General features: G+C 37.3%; 1 protein-coding gene across 3 annotated transcripts in view; it reads left to right on the plus strand.

Moving 5' to 3' along the window:
• The window catches only part of CCDA (cytochrome c biogenesis protein family), a 197,168-nt gene that overhangs the window by 119,444 nt on the left and 55,403 nt on the right, over positions 1-22,321 (plus strand). For all 3 annotated transcript variants that reach the window (XM_089831872.1, XM_089831873.1, XM_089831874.1), the window contains 3 exons: positions 16,438-16,510; positions 16,679-16,779; positions 21,009-21,101. In XM_089831872.1, the coding sequence (XP_089687998.1) occupies positions 16,438-16,510; positions 16,679-16,779; positions 21,009-21,101 (267 nt within the window). The remainder of the gene's footprint in view (positions 1-16,437; positions 16,511-16,678; positions 16,780-21,008; positions 21,102-22,321) is intronic.

Below are 22,321 nucleotides of genomic sequence, written 5' to 3' on the forward strand. Positions count from 1 at the left end.
CTCTGAAGTTTCCAAAACGAGAATTGTGCACAGTCACGGCTGAGAATCTGCAATTTCTGAAAAATTCATGCATGAAAATAAAAAAAAAACTCCACTAGTGGATAGAGCACAAAAAAAAAGCTAAGTTCATAACAAGAATCATCAAAATTGGAGTCCGTATGAGCAAGAACGAGACATTTGAAAACTGCGTTCAAATTTGCGACTGCCAATGGAGAGGGGTATGGCTGTAGCTTTGCATGCTCAATTCTGCAAAATATACAACTTGCATGCAAAATCTAAAAGATACCCAGATGGTTTTTCGGGGCTGTGAACAAAATCCAGAAAGCGTTTTTCTTGCTGATGTGCAGAAGATGTTGCTGTAGTGTAAATTAGACACCTTTAACAGTAAAAAACGGCTCCAAAAATCAAAAAACGACCCCAGCAACCAGAATATGTCATGCAAATGCTGGATCAGCGTCCTAAGTCCATCAATGGCATGCTAGAACCTACAAAACTGATTGAAAACTCCAAATATGCAAGTTGGTTGTCAGATTTGAGATTGAAACTCCAGAGAAAAACCGTTTTTGTCAAAACTTTTCTGATTCTCAAGATCATCCAAAGATGCAAGAGAAGAGCATACTTCGTTTTTCAAAAAACTACAATAAAGTTTATTAGCCCCTCCCGAATCTCTCAAATAAGGAAACTAAAATTTACTCTTGCACATAGAAAAGCTCTGATACCATGTTAGAATCTGAAAAGATTAACAACCCAGAAAACTAGTGCAAAGAATAAATATCTAAACTATGAATGCAAATGATACAAAATCAAAATAGCATCATAGAGTTAGTCTCCAAGAGAGTAATGCAAATGCTAGAAGCAAAATAGCATTACGAGGATGCAAAAACGAGAGATGCAAATACAAGCTAGGTAGCATGCTTATATAGGCTAGGAAGAGGGAGGAGGTGGCAACACCAACCAATGAGGAGCAACCATCTATTGGATTAAAGATAGAAAAGTATCTTCTCAAGATAGCTAATGGATGCTCACATGTAGGAAGGTGACACCTCACAACCATTCACCTAATAAGACATGTTTTATTAACCTAAGCGAGATTATTAAAAGTGTAGGAAAAACCTAGCAAAATAGGAAAAATAAAAAACTACACTAACAATAGTTGGGTGAGGTTATCGTTGAGTTAGAACGGGTTCAGTCAACACCAACCCCAGACCCTGTTCAGTTACATATTGTGGTTGGTGGTGAGTTTGCTTCTACAGTTGAGGATGAGGGACGTGATGATGCAGTGAACACATTCGTTCAAGATATGAGTGTAGTATGTACAGAGGAAGCGAGAGCATCAATGGAGATGGGTGCTCATGGTGATTTGCTTCCTTCTACTAGAAGTGAATCTATTTCTTCTTTTCTTACAGTTGGTAGCATTGGATAGTTGACATTGTCACATTTTCAGAGAGATCCGCTGTGGATTACGAGGGAGCAGATTGATGCTTCCACATATAATTTCTACTGTACTGAGTCATTCATGGAGTATTTGCTTGAGAGCTCAGATTTGCGGAACGTTTCATACAATATATCCAAGGGTGCTCTCATTCGGGGCTCTCGTGCTATTCGACAATTGGTGAGGAGGATTGTAGTGACCTTGGCTACAATGCTTCCCAATAGTGATTTTGTGGTTGGGCTTGCTGAGAGGGTTGCCCAGGATCCTTCCCAACCAATAGTTTAGAGTCGGAGATTGGAACCATCTTTTGATTTCCAATTTGATTATGATGAGCCCTTGACAAAGATTGGGAGTTTTTATCTACATTACACTGTGAGGAGCGCTCATCACTTTTCTTTTGACCCACAGGTGGAGGACTTAGTTTTTAGTGTTATGGATGGTGACAAAAGGTTTGGTATTCATTACACCCGTAGAGGGCGTACTTCTCCGCTAATGGAGGGAGATGTTGAGATACAGGGTATTGTGAAATAGTTGGATGTGCTAGTGAATGAAATGAATCAAAATCACAAATAGATGACCCAACTAATTTCAAAGCAGAGAATGATATCACTCTTTCTAGGAGCGGAAGGTGATGATATCGTTGCAGCTTTAGATTTGTGGGACATTTCTTATGAGACATTACATGAGTTGGGCACAATTGAGGTGGAATGTGATAAGGATTTATGTCAGGTTAAGTCAAATAATGCAGTTGTTGGCATGAGTTCCCCAGATCATGTATTTGATGGCGATGCAATGATAGTGGGGGTAGGAGCATGCAAGGATACTTTCATATCAGCAGTCACTTCTGTGTCGGTTGAGCCATCCAATGAGGAGTTTAGTAGTATGCAAGCAGTTATATATGCGTGCTCCGATGGTAGTACACTTGTTATTGTTGATGAGGTGAGCAATGTAGTATTAGAGTCATGCTATACTATCGATTAACAAAGTGTTAATGTTTACTTCATGAATTATCCTATGTTTGACATGGATGCAACATTGTCTTATGACAATCCATTGTTTGAGGTTGATGTTGAGCACTCACCTAAGTGGAGTTGGGCTCAATTTTCACCATCTATAAAGATTCAATTTTGTGTTGTGGAAGTTAGTAATGTACCCGTGTTCATAGATTTTGATGTGGCTACAACTATGGTTGATATGGTTGGCATGAGTGCATATGGTTCTCCTTTACCTACATCACTTCAAGGGATTGTTAATCTGAATTCCAGTCCAGTTTATATTATATGGGTGAGAACTAGGATGAAAATATTTCTTGTGGGGGATTCTTCTGGTGATATTCTAACTCCTACATCATTAGCACAAGTTTTGGGTGCTATATTGCAGGTTATGTTGTTGGTTCTTGTGATGTTAGTGGTATGCAGTTGGTTCAATATTAATAGGGGTGTCGTGTACTACTTCATTTGGGATCTAGGTGGAGGTTGGAGTTTACTGTTATTGCTCGATTGCTTGAGGGAAAGCAATCTCGGGAAGGGAGGACTGTAATGTCCCCATTAGTTGTTAGCATCAGAATTTCAGGGATTAGCCTAATATTGGACCCTCGTAGGCTAATGAGGATGGTTAGAGGATCTTCTGAAGATTGATTCATCTGCAACTTTCAGTGATTTATGGATTTGGTCTTCGTTTGATGTCATTTGGACTCCATTTTCCATACTATGTATAGTAAGTTAGGGGTAATAGAGATGGATCCTTTCTATTTTTAGAAAGTGTATTTGGTCACATGGGGAATTATGAGGAGAGATTCCTATTTTGGATGAAATGGCAATTAGACAAATATTTCAAGAGATATTAAAGTTCAAGTGACTTAAGTGATTTATTTAAAGATTTTAATGTTATAAAGTTATAAAGTTATTTAAGTGACTAAAAGATGATATTGGCTTTTATCCCACATTGCTAAGATGTTTGTATCTCCCCACACTTTGAGGTTATAAAAGAAAGCATTTGCATTGGGATTGACACAACGAATATATGTTTTTCTCTGAAATCCTAAGAGTTGCTTAAATGTGGCTAGATATTTCCTAAGGACAAAACCCCTTGAGGAAAAGAGTGAGACTAGATGAAACCCTAGTTTCTTACATTGCACTATCAGTTTTTGAGTTCGATTTGGTACTTGGAGTTTGGGCAAGAGCTTGGAATTTCTAAACCAACAGGAAGAGAAACTGGTCGGTAGATGGTGCTAGCACTTTCAGAACGCTAGTTGAAGTGAGGTAGCAATCTAGGAAGCAAACACCTCAAGACCGAATACCTTGGCAGAATTCTATGTAATCCTCACTTCTCAGATTTAAACATTGGCAGCGTGTTGTTTTTCATATAGTGGAGACCACGGGATAAGTTGATAGGTACAAGCTGACATGAGGTTCTTCCCACACGGACAGTTTGGATATGAACACCATCACTCCAGGTTGGGTTGAGAGGTGTAGCATTGGGAACAACAACCACCCTGGTGGTAACCACAAAATAGGTTACGTGTCAACAGTTGGCAACGTGGAGGATACAACATATCGATTGGAGGTGATCATGGGAGGTTATTTAGGTGTTTCACGGCCTTGCATCTGGTCACTGCATTGAGAGTGTCTTTTCCTACAGCACGGGTCAACTCCCTTCGGCAACATGGATTGGTAGAGCAGGTCCATAGTGGTAGACAACAGACTGGTTAAATGCCTGGGAATAGTGATGAACTGAGTTCTTTTCCATATTCAACTTCTTAATGACATTCACCAATGATACGGGGCTATTCATCTTTACTTGCTTTGCACTGCTTATATTGCATATCTAATGATATTGTAAAGATTGTAACTGCATTCTCAGCCTATAGCTTAAAGGTTATTGATTCATTGTCTTGAATATAAGACATTGGTATTAAGTTCTGAATCAGTCTCTAATTCCGATTTGTTTTGAAGTACTAGTATCATTGATTGGCATATCCATTTCTCAGTGTTAGCTCCATGAAATAAAAAATGTTGATACAGTAATAATTTTGCTCAAAGAATTGGTTACACTACAACTGTTTAACGAAATTCTCATCAGTCCTAGTTCAATATTTTTGGTCCATTCCAGCAGTGAACATTCCATATTTTACTTTTGTCATGTTCTTCAAGTTTAGTTGAATTATGTTATAGTTAGTTGCTGATGTAATTTTCCTTTACAGTATTTCAAGTAGTTAGTCAAGTATTTAAATTAAACTTTCCTTCTTTCTGTTGGTTAGGGCATTTATTTAGAATTCAATTAATTTGTTATAACCGTTGAACCCTTTTCCATATGAATATGTAAATTATCTGTTATAACCATCTTTTCATGCATGTGAATATGAAAAGTAATTGTGTCCAATGATTTACTATTTGTTAGTTAAGGCTAAGGAAAATAGTATGTTACAATTTGTCTATATGTCGAAGTATTTGAGGTGTCTTGCCAATAGTGACTCATGAATTGCTCTCAAGATCTCTTTAAGCTTCAACTCTAGAACCAAGACGATGTTCTTGTAGTAAATGACATCATCCACCACCTTGTATTCATCATCGTGATTTTTTCCATCCTTCAGAAGGAAAGCAAAGGTATTCTTGGAGTACTCAACTAACAAAGCCCTCTAAACATTGGATCCACATTCTTCTTCTCCTTCGCATGATGTCAAAATCATTGGCCTGAGTCCTTCTCACTAAATTCTGCTGCCTCATATTTAGATCCTTGTGTTGAACTTGCCCAACAGATGCATTGTCTTGAGCATCTCTTTGTTGTAGGTCAAATTCCTCTAGTTTTTGGCTCTTGAATGCAATGAAGTGATGATTATACATCAACATTGTTCCAATATCTGACCTTGATGTTTCACACCCGAGGATTAATGACAAAGAATAGTCAGGCAATGCCAAAACTGGACACATACTTGTTGTCTCCTTCAATATGTTGAATGCATGTCGTGTCTCCTAAATCGAATTGAAAGCGCCCCTCTTTGTGAGGTCGGTCAGTGGGCCTCCAAGCCATGAGAATCCACTCACAAATCTCCTATTGTAGCTATGTAGACCATAGAATTTTTGCAACGCTTTGAGTGTCTTTAAGGGTGGCCAATCAAGAATTGTTGGTATCTTCTCCTAATATACCTGCATTCCACATGCACTAATGATGTGGCCCAAGTATACAATCTTTGCCACGTTGATCTTACACTACAATGTTTTCACAAACAGTGATTGCGCCTCCATGATCTCCAAAACCTCAACGAAATGCCTCAGATATTCCTCCCATGTCTTTCTTTATACTAGTATGTCATCTAAGAACACTAATAAAAACTTCTGCGATTGTTAGTTGGAGTTGTGATTCATGCAAGACTAAAAAGTAGTAGGCGCATTGGTCAATCCAAAGGGCATAAAAAAGAGCTCATAGTGACCATAGTGGCATTGGAAAGCTGCCTTGTGAACATCATGCTCCCTTACTTGAATTTGGTAATATCCGAACATGAGATTAATCTTGTTCCACAATTTACATAATTGATTGTGTGCAAATAAACAAACACAATTGATAAAATAGCCTTGCAAACATTAATGAATTGAACTCAAACATGTATGTCCTGTGAGGGAATGCTTGATTATCGTGGTAGTCTGAGAAATGGCGAAAAAGAAATAATGAATAGGTCCTGATAATATTCCATGCTGTGTGGGACAGTGCTCCCTTCAATTTGTACTTCCCTATCTCCTCCCATGCAGAATAATAGAATGAAATACTTCATATATTAGTATTCCGATGTTTGTTCCTCTAATGTTTCATAATACAAATAAAATGCAGGCCAAAGATTAGTATGAATTATTGATTTTCTCGATATGTGTAATCTATCCTGTGTTGCTTATTTCTGAACAACCTGTCTTTGGTAATTTTTGTTGTGCCTTCTTAGGGATATAAGAGCCGCTGTAAAGGATCCATCAATTATGCTCTTTACAATGTCAATGCCCTATTTGCTAAGGATTAGAAGGATTACCCTTGTGAAACATTGTACTTCTGACATTGGTAGCCTGATCTGGAGTTGTCCTATCAAACAAGCATTGGAAAACGTTGATCAGCAATGACTGAGATATTCAGAACTGAGAAATATTTCTGAAGTCTTGCAGGGCTTCATCTGTCAATCTCAACTACTCTGAAATATCAATAAACACATATTTAATTGCAACTATCAATGCACTGCCTCAGACTCAGATTTTTAAGTCACGTCCCAGCTAATTACATTTGTCTTTGAAGTCACCAATCAACACGGTGTGGAAATATTAGTAGACTCTAAATAAGCTGTGCACTTGATGGTTGGTGCCATCACCTAGACTGCGCATATGTCAAAAGAGTGACAAGAATAAGCTGATGCCATGGTTTTATAGTATTGTTGGTAATACCATTATTTTAGAAGAAAGATCAATCCACCAAGGATTATATTGAGCCCTTTAAATGGACGAACCTTCGATTCCTTCACACGTGGTACTTTAAGTTTCCTCTGATTAATCTGTCCAGGTAAGACAAGGAATTCAAATTTTGTAAATCAATGAGAAGTGTTTAATTTTCTGAAACAGAGAGGGAACCTGCTTTGATGCCATGTTGATTTTCTCAATATGTGTATTATCTATCTCTTAGGAGGAAGATTTGATGTTCCTTTAAAGAAATTGGTTGTACCCCTTTACCAAGGTTCACACTTTTGTTTATTAGTTATGTGTGTACACACACACGCACACGCATGCACACACGAACACACACACACGTGCACACACACACACACGCACAGCCGCACACACACGCACGCACGCACACACACATAGAGATACACACACACATTATATCAATATATTATCATTGAGATAATATAATAATATTATAATAAAATTATTGTAGAACAAAATTATTATAATAATAAAATTATTATATTATCAATAATTCTATTCATACAATCTTTATGTTAACTATGTCGGCCTGAAGGAGTCCGACCATAGCTACAATAACATTAACATGAATTGGCAACTCTCAATATTGTTGACTTTAGTTTTGTTCAAGTCTTTAGAGGTGTGGAGTCTAGTTCTGATCAAGTCTTTTGTAAAGTTAAGGCTTTAATTATAGAGAATATCAAAGCCAATGGTTCTGGCCAGCAACCTCATAATGAGTGGGAAGATAGGGTGATCCAAAATTGGAATCTTAGGAGCTTGTGTAAGCACTGGTAGGGCCCTAATCCGAGGGATAATGCTAGATGGGATAGCTCACTGGTGAATTGGTTCAAGATAAATTGTGACGGGGCCTCTAAAGGGAACCCGGATATTGCTGGCTGCGGTATAGTTATCAGGAACTCTTATGGTGAGAAAGTGGGATGTATGGCTATCCCTATTGGTAATCAAACTAATCATGTGGCTAAAGCTTGTGCCACCCTTCATGGTCTCATTTATGCTAAGAGTTTGAACTTGATGAAGGTTTGGGTGGAAGGAGACTCTCTTAATATCATCAATTGTCTTAATAAAATCACTAAGCCTTCATGGACTATTAGCAATATTATTTTTCAGGCTATTAATATTATCAATTCTTTTGATAAATGTGTTGTTACCCATAACTTTAGGGAAGCAAATTGAGCTGCTAATTGGGCAGCCAACGTGGCTTGTTTAAGTGATCAAAAAGTTGTTTGGAATAATAATGATCTTTTACCTATGGATGGCCGCCAAATTATCGATTATGATAAAGTGAAGTGTAGGCAAAGATGTTTTAATAATGATGATGTCAGAGATTTTTAATTATGATTTGATTATACTTGGGAAATAGCGGGTGATGATTTTTAGAACACCAAACTTTATTACACATGGATTGTGGGCTGTTAATACCATTTTGTCCTTCGACTGCGGCATTGATTTTGCTAACAGTTTGCATAGGGTTTTTCAGAGAAAGCTATCTAGCGACATTGAAGGGAAGAAAATGGGAGGGGAAAGGAAGAGAGTGGAACCCACAAGTTGCAAGGAGTGGAAGAAGAAAGAGGAGGGATGGGACATCTTGAGGAGTGGGAATTTCACTGGCTATATGGAAAGGCTCAAAGGGAATAATCCTGTCATAACACAACAATTTATCAAAACCTAGAGGGACGGTTCTATCCTTGTCGGAAATCAGAGAATGGATGTGACTGAAGAGGTGATTGTGGAGGCTACAGGGTTGGATATGGAAGGCATCAACTTCTATTGGGATAGGAAGCTGTTGGATAAGGCTATTGATGAATTTGTGGATTCGGCAAAAGAGAGAAATCAATTGGTGAAAATTGGTAACTCTTATTTCAACCCTGCCTCTGTGTCTCGACCTTGGAGATTCGTGCTGTTTGTTATTATGGAATACCTTACTTTGGATGGCCGGTTTACAAAGCTTTATGGTTACCACTTTATGTTAGCTAATCACTTTAGGCATGGTATAAAGATCAATTTTCCCTTTTATTTGAGGCAGTCGCTAGGTTACTCTATTTAGGCAATTCAAAATGATCCGAATGGGGAACATGTGTGTCATGAGGGACTTATGGTTCTTATTATGAATGCTTTAAAATCCAAAAAAGCTGAAAAACCTAGGGGCAGTTTGAAGGTGGTGGAGTATGATACAGAGGGCAACCTTTCGAAGATAGGCTATGACAAGGATACTGAGGATGAAGCGGAGGGGAGAAATAGGAGTTTGAAAGGGGGTATTGGTTGCAGCTCTCAGAAGAAAAAGAAGAAAGCCGAGGTGAGCGACTCTGATCGTGGCAATGACTTTGTTGAGGAAAAGATGAGAGGTTCCTAGAAGAAGGGGAGCGGTGGAAAGGGATTGGGTTTTAAGGGTCACAAAGATGATAGGGTTTCGATCCCATCAGATGATGAACTTCTTGCTCACAGAATGGAGAGGAAGAGAAAATCAATGAGGTCGCAAGAGGAGGGGGTTGAGAGTTATATGAAGAATGTGGCATTGGAAAGAGAGGAATTTGGGGATCAGGAGCAAATCCCAAATTTTGACAAGGGTGAGGGTGAGGCTGGTATTACTAAAGGACTTCTAGAAAGCCCTAGGACCATTTTGAAGGAAGTTGGAAATTTGAAACAGCAAATGCAGTTTATTGTTAAGGAAGTTGAGCAAGTAAGCAAATTGGCCAGAGGGGAGCACACTTTAGGTCAACTTATTGACAGGCTGTGGGAGGTTATTGGAAATGCTAAAGAGGTTAAAAACCGTATGAAAAAGATTCCACAGATTGAAGCCAAAAATAGGGTGTTGGAGAAGGCTAATAGTGATAATCTGAAGAAGGTGACAAGCTTGGAGGCCAAGGTGAATAATATTGGAAAGATGATCAAGAAAATGATTGATAATAATAGTAATTTTTTAAAGACAATGGTAGATAATTTGAGCAGTCTCTTGAAAAAGCATGAGCAAGATAAAGGACAGGATTCCCCTACTGTTGCTGAGAACCAAGGACCTAGCAAACGCACTCGGGCTCATTCTAAGAATAATGAGGAGACGAACAAGATGGAAGAGGTGAAGGCTATTGCGGAGAATATGCACATCTTGGCAGACCAGGTTGTTGACCTGCTGAAGACTATGTAGCTATTTGGGTGCTGGTTTTTTGTTGTCCCTTTGTTGTCTTTTCAGCTCTGTTTCTTGTTGGCCTCCTATTTTTCTGTTTTTCTTTGCTCTTTCTGGAGGCTTGTTATCTAGTGAACTATGCTTTTAGACTTAGATGTTAGCTTTTATGCTTTTTTCTCTAGACTTTTGGTTACTTTGTAAAAGGTTTCGGGTCCTTTAAAACCTTTTTTCACTTAATCAAAACACTCAATATTGTTGAATACACGATTTCAAATTAATCATGAGAAGAGAAAGGACTTAATACAATGATCGTAGGATGTTAGATATATCCAACAACAATGAATACAGTCTTGAGAATAAATTTGCAAAACCAACTCCATTCCACAGCATCAAAAATACACTGAAGTTTCTATAAGCCTCATATCAACTTCCATCTTTATGATTGCAGCATCCATAAATACATTAATGTTATTTTAAGCTTTTATATTTTAGAAAGCCAATCAAACTTGTAAATTTCTATCAACAATATTCACAAAATGCAAGAACCTAGTAATGTCAAGGATTACTTGGTTTCACATATGTGTGTCTTGGATCAAAGAAAATAAGCACGTAAATAATATCAAGCTATGGGTAACATTATCTACACTGCCATGAAGATGTAAACAATTGTAACAATATTGGTCAATATCTAATAATATCAAATGGTCAAGGTTTTCTTCCTCGATGATTTACCAGGGCCATCAATGGTTTGTATGTAAGTACAATAATTAAAGAGCAATAAACATGTGACTAATATGAGAAAGGAAACTCCGACTTCTATGTGCTTCAAAATTTTTGAAGATGATATTTTGCAATAACTCTACTGTTGATCCCAATGGAGAATTTAAGCGATCCTCCCCTTGACCATTAGGAAATATATCTCACTGTTGAAAATGGTATTTTCCAAGTACACTGCATGAAAAGAGTGGTTTAGAAATCCTCAATGATAATTAAATATTCCCAATAATGTTTTCTTCAATCATAAAGTTCATTTTATAATATTATGTTTCCCGTAAGATATTTCTGCTATTTTTTAGTTCAGTAACTTTATAAATGAAAATTTAGTCAATTTAACTAATTAATTTTTTAATATTCGTCATTTTTTATATCGAAGATCATTTCCAAACCTTGCGTTCATTCGAGAAACAACATAAGACTCACAAACTTATTCGAGTTCCTTACTATCAACCACACTAGAAACAACAATTCGAGTCATAACTAAAAATCCACCTTTTATAATGAGACAAATATAACCAATGGAAGACCAAGAAGCACAACTTAGAATTCCACAAAGATGTCACTCTTGGGATTTGAACTAGGGTCTCCACAATGAGAAATCATTGCTTCAACCAAGCTAAACCCCATGGACAATATCCCTCATTTTCATTTTCATAAGAAATATTAAAATTACTAATCTTTTTCTCATTGTTTAAATTTGACTTGGGTTAGGGGACATCATATAGTCTTCCAAAGACTCGTGTGCAAAAGGAGTAATAGAGAGCACAATTCATGATGATAGGTAAACAGTGACTAATGAGTTGATAATTTATAGTGATAGAACTTATTTGGTACCTTCTTCGCAACTTAAGGTGAAGATATTGAGGATGTCTTAGGATGCATCTATGTCTGGTCACTTAGGTTTCTTCAAGACCTATAAGTAGATCTGAGAGAGGTTTACTTGTGAAGGATATAAAAATGAAGTCCTTAAGTATGTTAGAGAGTGTTCCCTTACACATATCTAATTAGTTTAGTTCAATCCTTACACATTCCTAAACATAATTTGGAATCTATGTCCATAGATTGTGTTACAAGGTTACCTAAGCTACAAAAAAGTATTGTTTTAATGTAATGGTGATAAGTTGACTGACTTTACACACTTTTGTTTTATTTCAGCAACTTATTTAACACCATAGGCAGCTGATTTGTTTTTTTGGCGAGATTTATAGATTTCATGGGGTGCCCAAGAGCATTGTGAGTGATAGAGACCAATTCCTAATTATTCTTTGGTTGGAGCTCTTCAAATTGAGTGCGATTGAGCTTACTCCTAGTATGAGCTACCGCCTATGGATAGATGAACGGATGGATATGGTAAACAAATGGATGGAAGAGCATCTCAATATCAACTTTAATGGATAGTAGAGAGCTTAGAAAACGATTTCAGTGGTGAATATTGTTATAATAGTATCTATCACATGGCCATCCAGATGTTTTCATTCATGGCTTTTTATGGTTGATGCACCCAACTTCATGGATTTTTTGTTTGTAGATAGCATAGTGCCTAAGGAAAAATATTTATTGTGGGAGAGTCAGGACATCTTAAAATCATTGATGGACAATTTGTCGTAGGCGCTAAATAATCAAAGTTATATGCTCACCAACATTGAGTAGGGCACAAGTTTTAACGTTGGGAATATGGTGTATTAGAGACTTCAATTATTTAAACAATGTACTCTCAAAAATAGTGGAGAAGAGAATCTTAAACTCAGGTAGTATGGTCCATTTAGACTATCCAAGAGGGTTGGAGATGTTGCCTAGGAGCTTGAGTTTCTAGCCAACAATAGAGTTCATAAGGTAAGATAATATAGATAAAATAAATTTATTAATGTCCAAAAAGAGACCATAGAAAGGGTTTAAGGGATTGAAAGCATACAAGGAAACCGCTAGCAAGAGGAGCACCAAATGGTGTTCTGGGAAAGAACAAGCAAGAAAGAAAAAGAAATAGAGAGGGAAGACTAGAAGCTCTTCTTAGGTGAGAAGAAGTTTAGCTCCAAGGGACTCGATTTGGGGCATGATTGAGCCTTGGAAAGTCTTAAAATACGATTGGAGGTGTATTGTCATTGTCGAGTGTATCTTCTATGAGGTCTCAAACGCCTGGTGTGACCAAAAATAGGAGGTCCAAGCGGCCGCTTCATGCCCCAAGTTGGAGACATCAGGGAGAAAAAGGTGGTGACAAGTTGATCCTAAGTCTAAGTCAAAGGGAATTGAAGCTCCAGATCGGATCACCCCAATGGTGCTTTGGATTGGATTAGAGAACTTGTGTAGAATCTTGAACCCATCCAAAACCTTCTCTTTTAACCCCATGATAGTTGCAAAAAAGGTCTCGGAAATCCCAATGTCTCTAAGCCTCTTAAAAAGACCCACTCGAGGAAAAGAGTCAAATGCTTTGCGAAAGTCCACAAAACAACAATAGACTTTCACTGAGTGTTGCTGAGCCTCCTCAGTGATAGACCACAAAGTCAAATTATGGTCCATGGTCTTGAAATTGGCACAAAGGCCCACCTGACCCTTCGGACGACAACGCCATCTATCAAGCTCTTTGAATAAAATAGTGTTCAACACGGTGACACAAAGTTTGGCAAAAGTGTGCCCGAACATGACCCGACCTTATGAATTAGATATACAGTGTGCCTAGAGGAAGAATTAGGAAAACCAGTACAAAGTTACAAACCACTCTATTTAGGAGCACTGATGAGCCCAAAACTGTGATACCAAGCTTGAAGAGTTCCACCTAGAACCCTTCCTCATTTGATGTCTTATTGCTACTCATTGATCTAATTTCCTTGCAAATGATGGAGAAAGTTAAGAAATGACAATGGGGCAGGGGATGATGTGGAATGAGGGCTAGCCGAGGATATCATAAAAAGTGGTGTGAGAGACGAGAGCAGTGATCTAGGGTGGAAGGAAGGGGAGGGTTGCGAGGGAACAAAGTGCACCAAAAGAGCTTGGGGGAATGCAAGAGTGATGCACAAAGGGATTTGCATTGCGATGTAAAGTAAATTCGCTTCTTGTGGCGAAGAAAGTAGTGGTAAGAGACTCTTAGCTGGGCAAAGGAGGGGAAGTGGGTGGAGAAGGCCAAGTGAACCGATTAGTGGAAAGGCTTGCAGTCATCGAGAAACCATTGGTTCATAGGACAAGTGTTCCAGTGCTTGGGATTGTGAAGAAAGGAGGTGGTGCAGTAAGAGATGGAGAGGAGAGTGGATTCCCAAAGCACGACAACCAGGAAATCAATCATGGAAGGAGCATCAACAAACTTAGTGAAGAAAGCCTTGAGAAGGAGCCATGTAAGATGGAGGGAAAAGAGGTCACGGTTGCTCTCAGGGCAGCAAAAGGAGGTGCCGTTGAGGATCGCTACGGAAGGGGGGAGTAGGGTGGGGCGAGGGGGGGCAAGGAGATTCTAATGGAAATGCTGTGGAGTGAGTGATTAACCAAGGGGAGGTGAGAGATGGTAAAGCCGTTAATGTAGGGAATAGAGACGACATAATAGAGAGCATGGTTAACAACACTTGCGCCATTGGAGTGGGCCAACGAGTAAAAGATCCAAAAGTAGGGAAACATGAGAGCCCATTCAGAATCACCAAGTTTGAAGACTCACAAAACTGGAGAAGATGACCCTAACTCGCAAGGGGCCCCTGACAGTCCTTTGAGAAGCACTGTAAACCCAAGGTGGTCAGACCTTACTCAAAAGTACACATTGAATCAATTGCGTGATCGTGGAAGGGGGCCTGAAGATCTCTTGTTTGGGCATTAAAATCCCCTAGAATGATAATGTCCCCCATGGACATAAATTTGGAAATGCACTCACATAGGTCCACATAAGGGTTGCCACCCTTTGTACTGTGAACAACATAACACAACATAGGACGGGGAGGCTGACAGAAAGTAGAAGAGTGCAATGAAGAGGTCTTTGTGATGCTATGTGGTACAATTGATACGGATCCACATTAGACTAATCGAGGTGTCAGAATGAACCATTGAAGTCGTGTTGAAGAGAAGATCTCTAATCAAGCCAGCGACGCCACTCAACCTTCTAACTCCACTAGAAGTTCTAACCTCATCTCTAAGAATAGATAGCCACTAGTAACCGTTGAACCCAGGAAGAGGATAGAGAGGGCTCTCATGAGTCTTAGTAACAACAAGAATATCTGCAGAACCAACAACATGCTGAAAGAGATCCGACAAGGACCATAGAGTGCCATTGTTGTTCCAACAATGAACAAAGCAGGAATCACTGAGAGGCTCCCTCCTGCCCTTCTGCCACTGAGATCGTCATTTGGCCTTGGAGGTTGGTCTCGATTCCCAGCTAGGAGATCGTCATTTTCCCTTCTTAAATAGTTCAGTTTGGTGGACAGTTGGTGTATCTCTTGGGTTCCTATAGGCTAATATGTTAGGATTAGAGAACTTTGAAGGCATTTTACCCAGCAGAATGGAAATGTCAGATCATTATTGAGGCTCTAACAGTTACGTTGAGTGTAGCAAGGATGGGTTTTCCCAACCTTACCAGTTTTAGTAAGTCAGTTTTGGGCACCAATTGAGCCAGTAGTTAGTATCTCTATTTTTAGACAGGTCAGTGGGAGCAATCGATATTATTGGCTCAATATTTAGCATAGTCTGGCGATTTATTATTAGTAATGATAAATTACTATTTTACAAAGTTAAATTAAATACACGACTTACCATTATTTAGTATATTCTATAAAGTTCAGTAAATACTTAACTTTTTTGTCATTTACTTAACGTAGTGCTTCAAAATGGCACTACAATGAGAAAACATCAATGGAAAAAGCCTCCAAACAGCAGGGAGAACTCACAATGGACTACAACTTCTCTCAAAGTCCCTTCCTGCTGGTGCTGTTAATGCAGTAGCTACAAATAACAGACAATTCAAAGTGAGAGCTCGACTCCCAACCCTCCAAGATGAGAGAACAACAAACATCCCAAATAGATTACACACAGGTTTCCTACACGTGGGAGTAGGAAAGTCTTGAAAATTGTGCCAAGATGAGGAAAAATTGAGTGTTGAAATGTCATTGCATCTGCACATCTTGCTATGACAAACTCACTGCTACTGCCAGAGGGATGTTTGCAAATTTTCTGCTATATGTAGCGAGTTCACCATGTTAGTTACATTTTCCCTGTCTATTGAAACTGATCTTTCTGTCAAAATGGTTCAAATAGTCAGCTTTGAGGGTCTCACACATTAGAGCCTGCACATGGATGTCCCTTTCCACCCTAACATTCTTTAGCATTAAAATGCTGTTTTAGTTCTGAAATCGTGCCATGAAGTACAAATTAAATGGACTCCATGTAATTTTTTTGAGTTGTATACAACCATAGTTTCTCCCATATGAAGTTTCTGGCTCATGCATCTTAAAGTCTCAAATCACTAAATACATTTCTGTTATATCCAATTCTTTGACAATTTTATCTTTGTGTGTTGGATGCCTGTTGTTTGTGTTCATATCTTCTTTGGTTTCACAAATACTTTAATAATATGCACATCCATTTATAATCATATCTTGCAATTATTTTAGATACAAGCTTTTTAAAACTGGGAACTACACCATTTTCACCACTTACATCTTTCTTACTAACCAAAATAATTCCGTGTGCAGATTATTGAATTGCAGCTGCCATCCTTTTTTGGAAATTTTGATGTACGTACTGCTGCATCCAACCTCCCTTCAAGTATAATTTCTCTTTCCTTACAGCTTATAGTTTTCAAAAACAAAACTTCAATTTGTAAGCTTGGTTTGTAATGTTTATTGCTTTGCTATGAGATACTAATCCTCACGTTTTTCAAATTTGTGGTAATCTGAATGTAAATAAATTCGCATATGGTATTGCAACTTCTAGGTGTGCAAGCATATTTGGCAGGTCTGACGTTTGCATTAGCTGCATCACCATGCAGTACACCTGTTCTTGCATCACTTCTTGCTTATGTGGCAACATCTAAGGTATGGTAATGATACATGATTATAGAAAACTGTAACAATTTATGGGCTATATAATTTATTTTGTGCCATCTTTCCTCAATGTCTAAAGGGTTTTCTCTAGTTATTCTTCAGGCAGCATGCCAATACACAGAGAACTTGATGTATGTAATAGCCACAAATTTATGTAGATAACTGACCCTGACACTTTTTCGATATGCATATCAATCAGTGAAATTTTAATTAATGTATCAATCAATTATCTGTCAAAGATCTCCATGATGAAGAACGCATCAAATTAGGCATCATGAAATTCAATTTCAAGATATACAATCTGTTTATACTATAGAAGTACCATCGACTTCCATATTTTGCTTAACTTACATGAGTCTACCTTGAAAATCTATATTAACAACATTACTAAGCATCTTATTTGTTCATATGAGGAAAATTACTAACATTTACCTAGTTTTAAGTTTTAGCTGTAGACATATCATTTTTGTCAAATAAAACATAAAATAATCTTTATGGGCATAGACCTTAAACATTAATAGGTAATAATTTTCAAATCACCATGCATTTTAAGTCCAAAAACTGAAATTATAGATCAAATTTCAATGTATGATCAAAATAGTTGAGATATGAGAAATTGTTCACATTATTGTGACAAGCAAGATCAATACCCAAGAGAGATTTCTCAAATTTTTTAGACAATTTATTTCTTTACAAAATTAGATATAAGCTTCAATATTGCACTCAAATGAGCAATATAATTCCCAATGGCTTAATCTCTTATATTTGCGATAGACTTAGCAATTGCTATTCAATAGCCAATTGCCACCATTGGTGGTGGAAGCGATATATTCCATTCTCTCATCAAATGACTCCCACTATGGTTGTATGGAGGGATTTCGACCCAGCCTAAGTGGTATTTGAATATAATTATTCTTAATGCTTGATCGTAGAAACGCCTTTTGGAGGAATAGTAAATCGATCCTCAACTCCGCCTAACATTGAACAAGCTCCTTGGCTCCTGCTTCTCACCACGATGGGACAATTAATTGTGAGATATAAAATATTTACTTGCAACCTTGGTAATAATCTCGTCTCCTCAATATATGTTTACGTCAGACACCAAAGGATCCACTTCGAAGCTCGGGGCGAATAAAATTACACGACAATGGTTAAATATTTGGAACTCTAATATATTTATGGCAATTAACTTTAATGATAACAAATATTCCAACTAAAACATTCATGGCTCTGCAAAAGGCTTGATTGATCATAAGGTTGTTTCCTAGCTACAAGTATTTCCTCCCAAATAATGTCTAGGAGTAATACTTTAATCTTGTCTCTTAATATTTATAAGATGTCCAAATTGAATACTTGATTAAATCAAGTCTATGCGGCAATATAAAGAAAACAACCTTCAAAAACATGCACTCATGGGTGACTAACAGGGATATCCAACAATTTGCCACTAGCTAGCATTCCCCCTCATAGCACCTCTTGATGCATCTTCTTTGGGAACAAATCCCACCCCTCCTCCCCATTTTTGTTGGAGTATTTGGAAGGAGCACAAGTATAAAATCTTCAGAGATAGTGAGCTACCCCCTGTTGAGGTCTTCCACCTGGGCTCTAAGTTGCTGCTGGAGAACCTTTCGGTAGTCCACTTGACGCTGACCTCCACATAGCCAAAGGCTGGAGCATTGAGAAAGGTTTTGATAGATATGACAACATTAAGCTTCTGAGTAGGAAGGCAACCAAATGGCTCCCCCACAAATCTCATTGCGACAAGCTCAACTTTGATGGGGCTGCTAGATGTGGGGCTGAGGCTGGCGGGGGCATTATTTGTAATTACAAAGGATATGTAAAATTTGCTTTTGTTGGTCCTCTTATCAACCGCATTATTAACTAGGCTCAAGGTATGGCCCTTCTATGGGGTCTCAACTTTGCCATTGCAACTGGAAGCAAAAAACATGAATAATGGCATCAAGTGTAGTTTTTTGTATAAATTGAAAATCAGCTGCATGCAAATGTTGTTTGAATTTCTGAAAATTTATTAGGAACAATTTGGTGAAAATATCTCAGCGGGATATTACTAGATAGTTGTTTGTAGGAAATGGAAGTTAGGGATGATGCTTTTGTTGTTAATTATGTGTTTCAAAACTTTACATACACTCTAAAATTAATAAAACTTTATATCTGTTATCCATTTCACCCAAAACTGTAATATCATTGTAATTCTATGTGATAACATATTCTTGTTCTTTTATGTGAAAGAAAATAGGGTTGTTGCCTTGGAACTGATTAAAGAAATCTAAATCAAATTGTTGACCCATTTGTGGTGAGTGTGCATGCTCTTATATGTAGGACAAGGTTGATTTCTTTGGCATCAAAGCCATTACAATTTGATACTCAAGTATTTTTCTACAGCTAGTTGAACTGCATGCTGGTTTTATTCAAGAGTAGTAGAAAATATGTGCAAGTTGTTTGGATAGAAAATACCATGGAACAATTTTTCACTGAAAATGCATGATGAACTGAAATAGTTTATGAGCATTCCTAAGAGTCAACAAAGACATTAGGGAAATGGCATTTTCTTCATTTTTGCTTGATTTTTCTTAAGGAATGTACTTTCATTTACTAGGTTAAAGTTTGAATCCTCAAGTAAATTTTCTAGTTTTTAAAGCATTGGCAGGAGATTATACACGACATGCTTTTGAATTCTCATGTCAAAATATGGAGAGTCCGATAGAGTTTTGAACTGTTATGTAAAACCCCTTGCCAAAAGTCAGAGCTTAAACTTGCCATTCGTTGGTTATGTTGGCTTTGTCTTAATTGGGGAGATAGATGTATATTTATTATGTACATAGAAGCTAATATGAATATCAAAATGAATAAATCATGAGAAGTTCTATGTTATGACTTTTGGTTAAGCTAGTAGGGTACAATAATATTTAGTACACATGGGTGGTCCAACAGGTTGGAATCAAACTATTGCAACCATTCCTCCTAGACTTTATATATTTATGCTATTCCTGGAGAATATGTGTCATTCTTTATCTTTTAATCATCTTTATATATACTTGGACCAATTAGAATATATTATTGATCCAGCATTAATATGTCTTGTATACTTTATGTTATGAACTCCTTTCCTATATCTATGTGATGTGGCTCCTCTTAAATATGTCTTGTATACTTCATGTTATGAACTCTTTTCCTATATCTATGTGATGGGGCTCCTCTGACTATGTGTTTTGTGCTTAATGCTTGAGTAGGTTGTTTTATTTGTGCATGAAGTTTCCTTCCTACATTGATTAAAATATGTAAATTGGACTGAAGTACATCTAAAACAATTGGGAGATAAAAATAGACCCAATGTATAAAAAAAGCACATTAGTGAAATCTTAACACCAGAAGCTGCATCAAAAATATCTTTTAAACTATGAGGTAAACGAAAAACAGGTTCTCTAAGATGTGCCAAACCTGCTAGAAGTGATATCATGAATGTTTTTTGCTTTGACAGAACTCAATAGAAACCCTAATATTATTCTTAGTAAAGTAGACCAAGTCAAAGCTATAGTGGTCATGTATAAAAATGAATATTGAGTAGAGACTGTTGGAGATTGTAGCTGCGATAGAGATCTTTATCTCTAGAAATATGGACATTATTATCATTATGGTCACCTTCAGCTGAAGAGGATACTTATGATAAATTGTAATATTAAATAAAGAGACGTGTCTGAGGCATGGAAATTCGAAGAGTTGTATTTAAGATAAAGAGTTATATTTTGGGAAACTCAAGGGACCTTCGGTTGTAATATGAAGAGTCTCTTGTATTGCTATATATATTGCATCAAGTGAAGGACATTGAACGATTGAACATTTTATGATCAATAAAATGATACTTTGTTGTGTTGCTGGATTTTTTCTTTCATTCTAGAAGGGTTTTCCCAGGGTGTTTCTGGTGTTTATTGTTTCAGTTTTTGCTCTTTTCTTATTGCTATTTATCGTTGATTTCTAGGCTAAATCCAGCAGAGACATAAATAATAACTTTCTATATAGCAAGCTTGTATCACATCATATTTCAAAATTTATATCTTGTACAAATATTCTTTTTATCTATGGTGAATTCTTATGTTTTGTGTTTTTTAATTGATTCTGATCACAAACAATCAGAGAGATTTTACATTGATATCTTTTAATCAACAATTTATTAGTTCTGATTAATATTATAATGAAAACAGGATCCAGTCATAGGAGGTTGCTTGCTTCTTACTTACACAACAGGATATGTTGCTCCACTTCTAGTTGCAGCTTCCTTTGCGGGTGCTATGCAGGCATGGACTAATTGCCCCTTTTTTCCTTTTATGCTGTCATTGAACTGTTCAGAAATTTTTCTTTTCGAATTGTTTATTGAGTACATCAGAATTTTGAACATTGATATTTATTCAAATCTTAGAAGAAAACATGTTCGTAAGCTATTTGGAGGACTAGGGATGCAGTATATGGTATCTGAGTATGCACAACTGAAGTAGAGAAAATATACAATGAGAAATAATATAAATAATAGGAACAAGAACTTGGTACTTTATTTATATACCAAAAAGATTGCATGCACAAAAGCTTCTATGGAGTCTAGGATAGGACAACGGTGACAGTCAGGTAGAGTAATGAGAGAGCTTCTTGAGCTTGCATTTGATCATAACATATGCAAAATTTGCTGAGAGGGGGCGTTGATTGGAATTATCTTAAAAGTTAAGTAAAAGTACAAATACAAGGTTTGAGCACGAAATTGTAATTTATTACATTTTAAGTATATCAAACATGAGACTAGCTTAAAAATGTCAAACATATTATATAACAAAATAGTTACTTATGCTAGGATCTAATTCCTACATCTGCTCTCCTGATAGAGTTATTGGCATCCTTGCTGGTTCTCAAAAAATCACTGAGGTGCAAAATGAATTTGGAGGGGCCGTCAACATGGTTATAGTGATAATAATCACTAGAGGCTATTTTCATACTTAACAAGATCTGGAATTTTTGTCATGGACATAATTGATTGTTGAGGGTCATCAATGTTGACCATCTTTTGAAGCTTCTCGACTTGTGTCTCATCTTTCATTTCTTCATCTACTTCATCATTTTGTCGTGTCCCCTCTTTAGCTCTATCTAGTAGTGACATGAGAGTTAGCCTATTATGGGGTCTTGTAGGTTGGTAGTGGTGGTCAGGGACTCAGTCAAGGTTTTTAGTGTTTGGATTGGGTGTTTTAGGCTGTAGTAGATCAGTTGAGAGCAGTTCCTTGATTTTAAGTGGCAGTTTCTTGATTTTAGGAGGAGATTCCTACCTTTTAGGAGGTTGTGATATTTTACAGTCTCAGTTCTATGAGATCACCCCTGATCTCAATTACTGGAGATTTGGGGGTGTTTCCTATATTTTAGGAGTATCTCTAGATTTGAGGGTGAGGCCCAGGTTCTCCGGCATCAGTCACAGATAGGTGACAAACTCAGTTTCATGTTTTGGAAGTTGTTCATTGGCTACTTGGAAAATATTTTA

Source organism: Cupressus sempervirens, chromosome 5 (genome assembly GCF_028749045.1).
Source record: "Cupressus sempervirens isolate cs-2001-9-10 chromosome 5, ASM2874904v1, whole genome shotgun sequence".
In the NCBI taxonomy this organism is placed as follows: Eukaryota; Viridiplantae; Streptophyta; class Pinopsida; order Cupressales; family Cupressaceae; genus Cupressus; species Cupressus sempervirens.